The sequence below is a fragment of the Chrysochloris asiatica genome, unplaced genomic scaffold, assembly GCF_000296735.1.
Source record: "Chrysochloris asiatica unplaced genomic scaffold, ChrAsi1.0 scaffold00052, whole genome shotgun sequence".
NCBI lineage: Eukaryota > Metazoa > Chordata > Mammalia > Afrosoricida > Chrysochloridae > Chrysochloris > Chrysochloris asiatica.
Genome location: NW_006408570.1, coordinates 5041378 through 5053661, shown reverse-complemented (window position 1 = coordinate 5053661; position 12284 = coordinate 5041378). Strand labels below are relative to the sequence as shown.

General features: G+C 38.8%; 1 protein-coding gene across 1 annotated transcript in view; it reads left to right on the top strand.

The window, feature by feature from the left end:
- GMCL1 (germ cell-less, spermatogenesis associated 1) overlaps positions 1–12284 on the top strand; it is a 44045-nt gene that overhangs the window by 22236 nt on the left and 9525 nt on the right. The window contains exons 7-9 of the mRNA XM_006862928.1: positions 3449–3533; positions 5164–5254; positions 6303–6438. Coding sequence (XP_006862990.1) covers positions 3449–3533; positions 5164–5254; positions 6303–6438 — 312 coding nt within the window. The remainder of the gene's footprint in view (positions 1–3448; positions 3534–5163; positions 5255–6302; positions 6439–12284) is intronic.

The following is a 12284-nucleotide window of genomic DNA, read 5'->3' as shown; positions in this document are numbered from 1 at the left end:
GCCCTCTTGACTTTCAGCAAGCAAGATTGTATCATCTGCATGTAGCAGGTTGTTAATGAGTCTTCCTCCAATCCTGGTGCCATGTTCTTCATATAACCTAACTTCTTGAATTAGTTGCTGTGCATACAGATTTAATAAATACAGTGAAAGAATACAATCCTGGTGCACACTTTTTCTGATTTTAAACCATTCAGTGTCCCCTTGTTCTGTTTGAATGACTGCCTCTTGGTCTATGTACAGCTTTCTCATGAGCACAATTTAGTGTTCAATAATACTCATTCTCCACAATGTTTTCCATAGCTTTTCATGATTCACACAATTGAAAGCATTTGCATAATCAAAGCACAGGTAAACATCTTTCTGGTATTCTCTGCTTTCAGCCAAGATCCAACTAATGTCAGCAATGATATCCCTCGTTCCACATCTTGGCCTGAATCTGGCTTCAGCCTCTGGTAGTTCCATATCAATGTCCTATTGCAGCCATATTTGAATTGTCTAGCAAAATTTTTCTTACATGTGATATTAATGATTACTTCTGGCTGTGGGTGAATCAGCTAAGGCTTCAGGGATACGGTGTCCTGTCAGGTGAAAGTGCTTAAAGAATGAAGTAGTACGGAAGGGCAAGAAGCAATTCAGGTGCAGGAACTACATCAAGGTAGATCTTGGATGGAGTTTATGTGCATGTTTGGTTTAGAAAAATTGGGACATCATCTTCATGGAGATGGTAATTGTACTCTTGAAATTGCTGAGGGGAAAAGGAGGAAAAACATCTAGACTAGAGCCTTCAGCACCTGCTGCTTTTGGAGAGCAGGATGGGAAGATGAGACTAGAAAACAGCCAAAGTGCTTTGTCACAGTAGTCCAGGGAAGAATGTGTACAGAGGAGGCAGAGGAGAGAATTGGCAGTAAGTTCTATCGGTGTCCATCTAGCCAGATGAGCATTGAGGAAAAGCATGGGATCTTGTTCATCAAGGCACTTCACTGCTCCGAAACTGTTTCCTTATCTATGAGAAAGGCATGTTGCTCAGAGGTGCCATCCAGTTGATTCTGGGTCATGGTGACCTGATGTGTACAGAGTGGAACTGCTCCATAGTGCTTTCGAGGCTCTGATTTTCAGAAGCAGGTCGCCAGGCCTGTCTTCCACGGTGCCTCAACCACTTCTTGGAAGCCCTATACTGACTCAGTGACCCTTTTGGCCAGTAGTTAAGTACATAACCAGTTATTTGTACCACCCAAGGCCTTCTATAAGGAGCTCTGGTAGCGTAGTGGTTACGAATCGGGCTGCGAACCGCAAGGTCAGTAGTTCGAAACTACCAGCTGTTCCATGGGCGAAAGATGAGGCTTTCTGCTCCCGTAAAGATTTACAGCCTCGGAAACCCTGTACAGGGTTGCTATGAGTTGGAACCAATTCCACGGCACATAACAACAACAACAAGGCCGTCTATAGAAAAGGAATATTGATTTGATTAAATCATATATGTGAATCAATTCAGTTCCAGGAACATCATAAGCACTGAGCCCATTTAAGGCAATGGCTGTCACCACTACTGCTTTGTTAACCAAGAAAGTCAGTTGATCTCCAGGAAAATTTCAACACATGCAAATGTGTGTGTAGAAGTACCACCTTTCTACATGCATGTTTGTTCTATAAATATATCCATGTATATACAAGAGTACTTCAAAAAGTTCATCGAGAAATTCCATTCTCTTTTCATTCCATATTTTCTGTGAACTTTTTGAAGCCTCTTTATACAGTAAAGGGCACAGATTGTAATTACACAGTTTGGTGAGTTTTCACACATGTATAGAACTTAATGTATGAAAGAAACAGACTATTTCTAGTGTGGCACTATAGGATAAGCACTGGACTAAAAAGCTGATTTGAACTGCAAGGTGGCAGTTCAAACCCATCAACCACTTCTTGGAAGCCCTATACTGACTCAATGACCTGTAACAACATTTAGGTTCCTTATGGTCTTCTCCCAGTCTATAAAGCCCCTTCCAGAGTTGTTGTCAGTCTTTTAAAACCATAGCACTTTGCGGTGTCTCGTTGAATTTCCCTGATTATTAGCGATGTTGGGTGCCTTTTTGCATGCATATTGCCATTTGGACATCCTCTTAAGTGACTTTTCAAGTTTTAGTGTTTTTTTAATTAGATTACCTTTATTCAAATATGTTGAATGCAAATTTCTTCCCATAGAAGCTTACCTTGTCTCTCATAATGGTTTATTTTGGAGAACGGAAGGTCTTAATTCTAATAAATTTCCATTTTATCAGTGGTTTCTTACATGCGAAGTGCTTTTTTAGTATGCAGACCCAAAGGCCATAATGAAGTTTTCCTGTAAAATCTTTTTATTGTGCTTTTTGCATTTAGTTTGTGATCCATCTCATTAATCTGTGTGATAGGATGATGGTAGGGTTCAGGCTCTTTCTTGCTCTCCGTATAGATACCTGCTTGACCAAGCACTGTTTCCTGAAAAGAATGTTCTTCCCCCGTTGAATTTCAGTGGCGCTTTTGTCAAAAATCAGGTGTAGCCATTTATGTGTGATAGTCTGTAATCTTAACCCAAGGCGTACATCTGGGGTCGTTAATCTCAAAGGGGGAATAAATTGCAACAGCAGCTCTGCATTTACATGTTTGCTCTGGTGTTATTAGCAATATCATTAATTGTCCAACAAAAGGAGACAGCAAACAGTACCTAGGCTACGTCCCTATGGGTAACTCCTACTTCACCCTTGTGGTTATTAAGTGCCATCCAGTCAGATCTGACTCATAGCAACCCTGTATAAGGTTTCCGAGGAGCGGTTGGTGAATTTGAACCACTGACCTTAATGGTTTAAATCGACCTTACTATCCAGTGCATTATCTGTATTTGCCCTCGCTTTGAAAGCACTGAACTAAATTTTACTTGTAGCAAATTCTTTATCACAGTCACCTTCATTTGCTGCAAATGCAGCTTTTAAATCTTGCACTAAAGTAGGGCTAAATAAGAACCATATTCACCCGTTGCAGCTCACCTGCAAATTCCATTTAAAGAGTCAGCGGCATAGGACCAGCTGTCATTCATAAGCCGGGGGACTGCCTGTATAGCATCAGAGGGCACTATTGACTCTTTGAAATGGGAAAAAAGCAGAGCAGAAATTTTCATCTATATATAAAAATGGTAATGTTTCTTTTTAAATATCTATACGAATCGGGCTGTAAACCGCAAGGTCAGCAGTTCGAAACCGCCAGCTGCTCCGCGGGAGGAAGATGAGGCTTTCTACTCCCGTAAAGATTTACACCCTCGGAAACCCTGTACAGGGTCGCTATGAGTCGGTTCCGACTCCACGGCACATAACAACAACAACAACAATTGTTGTAATAACGAGAAACTTAGAACTAAAATTGTTTCATTCCTTTCAGTTTTAATTTTTATCATGTTTTTATGCTGCTTTATTTTTTCTAGTGTAAATGTCATGAAACAACTCATTGGTTCATCTAATTTATTTGTGATGCAAGTGGAAATGGATGTGTACACAGCCCTCAAAAAGGTATGAGTGTTGTCTGTGCAGACTCAGTACTAACTCAGCATTGCTTGTACTGCGGATGAACTGGAAATAGGTGCTGCTAGAGAGTGGTAGAGAAATGGTTATAAATGTAAGAAAAAGAAAAGAAATATCCCACAGTGTTGAACAGTTTTTGTCTCTAGGATCATTCATGATTTTAATTTTTTTCTTTAAACTTTTTTTATCCTAGAACTAGCTTTCTGTTTTTTTCCAAAAATTTTTTCAGCAATAACCATGTTATTATGTTGTGTACATAATCAGAAATGTTTTTTGTAGGAAGTATGTATCCCTGATGGAGCCATGGTTAAAGCCCTTGGCTCCATGGGAGAAAGATGTGGAAGTCTGCTTCTGTATGGCTCTACAGCCTTGGAAATTCTGTGGGGCTGCTCAGCTCTTTTCTGTAGGGTTCTGGGAGTTGAAACTGACTCACTGGCATGATTTCCAGAAATGTTTTCAAAACTGTGTTTTAGTAGAATTAATGATTTTATGATTAAATTTTCATGCACAAGATTCTAGAAAATGTTAGCATTTACTGTTTTAAAGACCATAGTTAAAATTCAGGCATTTGCTTCACTTCACCATTTTGAAATGTTTCAACATTTCTTAATCTAATTTTATTTTCACAACTCTCTGAAAAGACACATCAGCTCTTATTCTTGTTCTGTAGATGGTGAGATAGTTCTTAAAATTACTGAGTGACAGACATGAGGCATAACCCCTAGTCCCATGCTTCATAGTTTTGCCGTTAGGTTTGTGGCTATAGCGTGAAGTCGGCATTTAACATGGCTGTAGAACCTGCGAAGAAAATACTTTATTTGTAGGTTTATAGGGGGATTGCTGGCTTATTTTTATGGTAAAAATAGAACTTCAGTATTTTTCTTCAAGGAAGTTTGCTACTTGGGTTAGCCTGTCATTAGAGGGATGGGAGAGAGCCTGCTTCCCTATGTGAGCCACTGGTAGGTAGCATTTGTTCTTTCCCATTTAATCTGCTTTTATTCCAGTAAAGAGAAATGCTTATAGGGTGCTTACTGTGTGTCCTAAGCCTGTTAACAAATGTTCAATCTTTTACTGTCCATGTGAGGTGGACTTACTACCATTTTTACTTTACAGTTCAGAAAGTTAAGACCTGGAGAGAAAAATTTAATTTGCCCAGTGATTTAAAAGTCCATGCCTATTAACTGCTATGCATATTGTCTCACCAGCAATAAGACAAACTCTTTTTTCACAAGTTAAATTTTTTACTTTTATTATCTCATATAGTGTATAGTGAAATTGGGTTGTTAATTGGTGAGTAGAAGAAAATTAGTTTAAAATTTCTAATGAAATGTATATGTGTAGTCAACCTTTCCCGTCACTAGTATCATCTGTAGTATGTTTGACACCACCAGTGCTTTTCAGAGATTAGCTGATTCCTTAGCACTTACTCATGAAGTTTTTATCCTGATTACAGCTATGAAGAATTTAAAGCCATATACTGTATTTCAGTTGCTTATAAAATAGAAATTAACTTCTTTTAAGTTGTATGGTTTAAGGTGGAAACCATTTGAAAATATAAATTTATAAAATGAGGAAGTCTTAGCTTTTTTGTTTACCTTATTATTTTTTTTTAACTTAGTGGATGTTCCTTCAACTTGTGCCTTCTTGGAATGGATCTTTAAAACAGCTTTTGACTGAAACAGATGTCTGGTTTTCTAAGCGGAGAAAAGGTATGCCTAAAATTTTCAGTGAGAACTTTAAATTTTTTCTATGAAATAGATTAGACTCAGGTCCTGACTTGTTTATAAACTTAGAGAATTTTAGACCTTGAGAGAACATTAGCAGTGATCAAATTCAGCCCATCATTTACACTGAGAAATAGAAGCCAGATAGCCAAGACGCTTTGTTTGCATAGCATTGTTACTCCTTGAACTGACACTCTACTCTGATTCCAAGCTTTTATTTTCCCATTTTGTCACCAACAGATATTGGCAATGACCTTTATCTTTTGTTTGATCACATTGCATTTTCCTTAATAATCTATCAGGCAGTAGTCCTTAACATGGAGGCCCATAGACAGGTGTTGGTGTATAATAACCCCCTAAAAATGGATGGAAATTTTGATATGTATATATGTGTTGCAGGCATTTTTCAAGGGAAGAATTTCCATACTTTTCATCAGATTCTCAGTGGACACTGATCTAAAATTGGTTACAATCAACTGCTATAAGGTTTAAGATGGGCAGAGTTGGAGAGTACAGTATATTTTTACTTTGTGAACCTATGGCTATAATGTCTTTATTTCCTATTTTGTATTTTAACATAGAATTAACGTATTAACTTGTGTTCATCACAGAGAGCTGTAGCATAAATTAGAAGAGTCTCAAGATGTTCAACATTGAGTAAGGTTTTTGGGCTCTACAGTTCCATTGGAGTGCTCAGTCCTCAGGAGAGGGTTGCTGGAAAGATACTATAACCCATTCTCAAACCTTCCTTTCCCATCTTGTTCCACTGTAAGCTCCAAACCCCCCAGTAAGGCACAGAATGGAATTCCCAGCATAGTAGTCTAATGGTACCAGATTTCCAAGGGCATTTTTTCTAAATCGTCCTAAGATTTTATCCTCAAGCCCAGGATTTATAAAATCCTTGAAAACTTTATAACCGGCTTACTTATAGTCTTGTAGACATACTATGTGTGTATGTGAGTATCCATAAAAATATTCAGGAATAAAATAATAGATTTAAAGAATAATTTTTAATTTAAACCATTTCTTATAGATTTTGAAGGTATGGCCTTCCTTGAAACTGAGCAAGGAAACCCTTTCATGTCAGTATTCAGGCACTTAAGGTTACAGTATATTATTAGTGATCTGGCCTCCGCAAGAATTATTGAACAAGATTCTCTAGTACCTTCAGGTAAGAGAACATGAAGAAAGTACCATTTTAAGTAATATTCTTCTGGTGATGGCATTATAGAAAAATAATGAAGAAAATAGAAATTATACTTAATTTAAAAAAGGTACACATTTTTATACTGAAGTTGAATCATATAGTTCATTTTCTGTGCTTGCATTCTATATTGTGGGTATTTTCCTATACCATTAAATACCTTCCAGAATATTTAAGTGACTATATATGATATTCTATAATAATGGATGTTCTTTTTGTTTTTGTTTTATTTTTTTAATGTTTTATTGTGAATTATATGATAGTTTACATGAGAGAACCTCAGTTCCATATTCATTCCATCGTATATCATTACATTTCCAATCCCCTCCATGCATCGTCTTCCGACCACAGGGCATATCCTAGAAGCCCGTGCTCTACACTCCCCCCTCCCCACTCAGTCTTCGGCCCACAGTTCCTCTCCCTCTCTGGATCCAAAGTCCCCAGCCGCTTCATCCCTCCATGTCATCATCTCTGTCTCCATCTCAGGCATCCCCGGTTCTCTGGGTGGGGTCCCATTCTGGGCTCTTGTCCGTTGGTGGTCCCAGAGACCTCCGCTCCTAGACTGGAGAAATAATCGCTCTCTTCCTTGCTACAAAACATCTACCCTTGCATTTCCAACCCTCATAATCTGTCTTTATAACCATTATTCACTACAGTATTGCATATAACCCATCTGTATTTCATTTCATCAGCTCCACCTAGACAAATTGGATAGTACTCACTGGAGATTCTGCTTTCCTCCATGCCCCCTAGCTCTAGGTTCCCTCTTGAAAGCTTGTAAGCCAGTTACTTCTTGCCTTTGTAGTCCCTTCCTCCCCATTTGGGTATCCAATGTCCAAGTTGCCCCTCTCTGTCTACTGTGTGTGGAGGGGGTAGGAATGTTTCTTGCTGTAAGGCTTTTTGGCCTCTTTTGTGTCACTGCATTTGTATGCTTAGGTCAAGTTCATCAGCTTGGGTCAGCTCAATCTTCTTCTTACCCCCCCCACCCCCACCTCTTCTTTCTTCTCCTGGTTGAGCTCTGATCATCCAGTCCCAGTCACGTGGGTGTCATCTGCAAGTGTGGGTGTTCTTGTGCACATGCCCTCTCTTCCCATCAGCCAGCAGCTCCATTCTCCACTTGAGTCCTGCGTGGCCATGTCACTGACTCTGGGCCCAGGAGTCCTTGGGTCTTCTTGCACTTCTTGCCAACCAGGTCCCCAACCGGGTCCACAGAAGCCCTCTGAATATTGTGAGGCTTAGCTCGCTGCTTCATTGCTGCCTTTACCCCATTTCTCCCCAACGGTGATGTGTGTGTTTACCAATCCGAGTGTGCATTTCCACCGAGTCTCAGTTTTGGGGGGAATAATGGATGTTCTTTAACTTGATTGACCAATGTACCATTTTTGGACCAAAAATTTTAAAGTACTTTTAGTGTTTTATTTAAAGGCCATAACTGTTTTTCCTATTGTTGTTTTTTTGTTAAGTGCCATCAAGTCAGTTCTGACTCAGCGACCCTATGTAGGGTTTCCAAGGAGCAGCAGGTGGTTTGAACTGCCTTCCTTGTTTTATGATCCTACAATGCCAGACTGGGAGTCCAGTAGCTTTTCTTCTTCTTGTTGTTAAGTGCTGTCGAGTTGATTCCGACCCATAGCGACCCTATATAGGGTTTCTGAGGAACAGCTGGTGAGCCTGAACCGCTGATCTTGCTGTTCAAACAGCTTTGCAGTCTGGTGCATAACCCATAACACTTGTTTTCTATTTTTTGATATGTTTGTTTTTTCCCCCTTGTCTAGTCATTCTGAAGCCTTAAACTTCGCATGGAAACAAATGTAATATCTTTGTTAATTATAATTAAACATTTGAACAATTACTGATTTAATTTCCAGTGTTTGTGTAAGATTTAATTTATTACGTATATATGTATAGAGTCATGGTGTGGTACTGTAAGATAAGCACTGGACTGCTCACTGCAAGGTCAGCGTTTAAACCTTAGAACAGTGGCTACTCCTTGGAAATCCTATGCAGGTTTGTTATGAGTCAGAACCAACTTGATGACACTTACCACCACCACCACCAATGTATATAAGAAATGGAGTATAGTGTTTCTGCTTGAAGGTTAACTTAATAAACATTTAGAGTAATAGAATTGAAAGTTTGTCTGAAGATTACATTCCCAATTGCATGCCAGCCCTAGAATAATTTCCATCTGCTGTACAGCAGGCGTAGCCATGGTGGAATGTGAGGGGCCACAGCCAATTACATATGTTCACTCCAGCTGTGCGTCCTTTTAACGCCCTGTAGAGAAGAACTTTGAAAGCGGTTGGGAAAAAAGACTTCTAACATAATTGAATTTAGGTGTGCCTGTGATACAAGTAGCTTTATATCTTACTGTCATTTAAAAATACACAGTCTTGCATATGTAAGTGGATAAATAAGTTTTCCTTTATATCCAAATAGAAATTAAAGTTTCAAAGCAGAATATAAATGAAAACTACCATGCCTTTTGTTGGTGGGGGGGCGGGGGCACATAGCTGAAATTGCTGTGCTAGGTTGATATATGCTCTCAATAGGAAGATAGCCTAGGTTTGAAATAAGTTAAATTAAAATAGTCCGAAATGTGTTATTATTAATCACAGCTGTGCATTCAGCAATCTGGGAAACATTAGTATATCCATTTACCTTCTTTAATTCAAATTTTTTAGAAATGTTTAATTCCTGTTCAAAACTTTATGTTTTAGGGTTCATCTGTGTGTTGAATACCATTATTATTTATTTCATGGATTTAGATGTATCTTAGGTCAGATTATTAAATCTGTTTTACTTCATACTCATGAATATTACTTACCAGCTTTTCCATGTAATTTTTTTTTAAAAAAAGGTCACACCTTTCTTCCTTTACTCTATGTCCTCCATATATGAGGGGGATTCAAAAAGTTCATGGAAAAATAGAGTGAAAAGATAATAGAATTTTTCCACAAACATTTCGAAGGCCCCTCATATAAATATAACCAAGTCTTGTTTTGTTAAAATATAAAAACAAATAACCCTCCCTTGACGTTATGCCCTCCATAGCAATTGCCCTTTCCTTTCTGAAATCCCTTATCCAGAGAGTAGTCTGCAGACACCTCTTTGTATTTTCCAGTCATCTCTCTTTTACCCCTAGTATTTCACTGAAACTACTACTGGCGCTGTGGTTAATGCGCTGGATTGAAAGTTGGTTTAAACTGCAAGGTCGGTGATTCAAGTTCACCAGCTGCATCTAGGAAACTCTATACAGGGTCTTCATGGGTCGGAACTGACTTGAAGGCACTTAACAACAGCTGTAGCAGATGTTAGGATTGTCCTTTTATAAAATGCAGAGACCTTGTTTTAGCCATATGCCAACTTCTCTAGCATTTTATATCGTTTTACATCATGGTTTGTTAGCTTTTTCTTGGGAGTGTCTACTGTATTACCTCAGAAATGCTCAGCTCTTCCAGTTCTCTTCTATTTCTGTGCATTTTCTCTTTCTTTTGTAAGCTGTTCTTACTCTGCCTACCTGTTTACTTCCTAAGAGTGCCTTGGCCCACTAATCTTTTCACTCTGAGTAGTGTCCTAGAGGTTTCCTGCATTCACAGGGTTTAGTTCTGACTCTCTTGTTGCATGCATGGCTATCCAACTGGTGACTAGTCATCTACAAATTGCTCCTGTTTACCTGTCCAAAACTAAACTTATCTTTCTCCTCCACCCTAATGCCTGCCAGCTTTTCTTCCTGCCTTCCCTATATCAGGCATCAATATTACTAATACTCTAACCTCAGGAGGCAAAATCCTGGAAGTCATTTTATACTCCTAAATCTTTACCCTTATATCCAGTGGCAGAGGTGGTGGCACAGAGAGACCAAGTAGCTACATGCTTCTACCCATGGATCAGGTACAGCTGAGTATCTGTGGAGAGGAGACTGGCTTTGCAGAATGTGCTCTTTGGTCATTTACAGACTTGCTAAAGGAGCTTTGTAACACTTACCTGAGCAGGGCAGAGGCCCAGGAGCCACATGGCTGAGAGGCCCAAGAAAAGAGTGAGGTCTCCCTGCAGTAAGACAGACAAGAGGCATTCCTGACTGGAGGCCTGTTGCATCCTAAGTTGTTTCTGATCCTGAATTGTACCCTGTTCACTTCCATAATAAACCTCATAAACATGAGTATTGTCTATGAGTTCAGTGTGGCCACTGCAATAGACTATTAAACCCAGATATGACATGAAGCAGAGTGCTGTGGGAGGAATGGATGGTGTCAGAAGGTTGTAGGGTGGAGGCATGTCTGACCACCATGTCTCAGGAATTGGCCATGGGCTGATTTTGAGTGTGAATCTCCTTCATGCTTGTGAAGTCAGAAGAATTCAGATATGACCTCTGCATAATTTTTGTAGTTAGTCTCAGGTTGTTGTCTGCTGTTGTTGGTTCTCTGTTCAATGGAAAGTTGTGTGATTGGTTTGATTTTTGAAGTTCTTTTAATTTCTGGCGATGTCCTAATTTCACCATCATATTTGATGGACACTTTTGCTGGGTGTATGTTTGTTGGCTATCTATTCTTTTTTCCCCAGTTTTACATGTATTCCCATTGCCGCCTTGCCTGCATGGTTTCTCCTGAGAATCAGAGCTTAGTCTTATTAGTTCTCATTTGTAGGCAACTTTCTGTTTTTTTTCCAAGCTATCTTGGGGGTCTTTCCTTGTCTCAAGTTTTGAAAAGTTGATTATATCTTGGTAATTTTCTTTTGGGCTCTATGTCCTGCTTGGAGTTTGTTCAGCTTCCTGAATGCATATATCTTCATCTTTCGTGATATTAGAAAAGCTTTCTTCCAACAACTCAACAATTTTCTCTGTTGGTTCTCTGTCTCTTCGTGTTCTGGAATTCCAGTCACATTTAAGTTATTGCTCTTGCTAGTGACATACATAAATCTTAGACTTCCTAATATTTCTTTTGTTCTTTTTTTTCTAATTGCCCCTCTAACAGATGAATATTGAGAGATTTGTATTCAAGCTCACTAATTCGGCTTACCATTGATTCAGTTCTACTTCTTTGCCCTTTCAATGTATTATCTATTTCTAAGGTCTTGATATTAATCTCCTGGCTTTCTAATTGTCTTTTTTGTATGGTATCTAATTTCTCATTTGTTTTGTCAATTTGTTCTTATAACGGTAATACATTGCTTGATTTCTTGACTGCTGCTTACATGAGTGTCCATGGTGGATCCGAGCAAAATGAAGTCTTTGACAACTTCAAACTTAACTCCACCTATCTAGGTGTTATTTATTGGTCTGGTAGTGAGGATTTTTGTTTTCTTTACATTGAGATGCAACCCATATTCAAGTTGTCCTCCTTGATCTTCAGCAGTGTTTTAAGTCTTCTTCGCTTTCAGTAAACAAGGTTGTATCATACGCAAATCACACACAGGTTGTTAACAAGTCTTCCTCCAATCCTCATACTATGCTCTTCTTAACATAATACAATGAGATGGATTGGCACATTGGGGCAGCAGTGGGTTCCAGCATAGCAATGATTGTAAGGTTGGTGTGTGACAGAGCATTGTTTCTTTCTGTTAGGCAGAATTCAGTACTCCTTAAGCATGAACTCTCCATTCCCCTCCCACCAGCCTCTGGTAACCACTAATAAATTTGGTATTTGTGAAAGATAACTTTTACTTCTTTAAAAAATCTTGAAGCCATATTGCTAAAATATGTTTGTAAAGTATGTTACCTGCTTTATTTGTATCTATGTTAAATATGAGCTTAAAAATGTCAAGCTTTACCAACTTCTTTAAACCTTATATGCTGTTCCATATATATATATATAT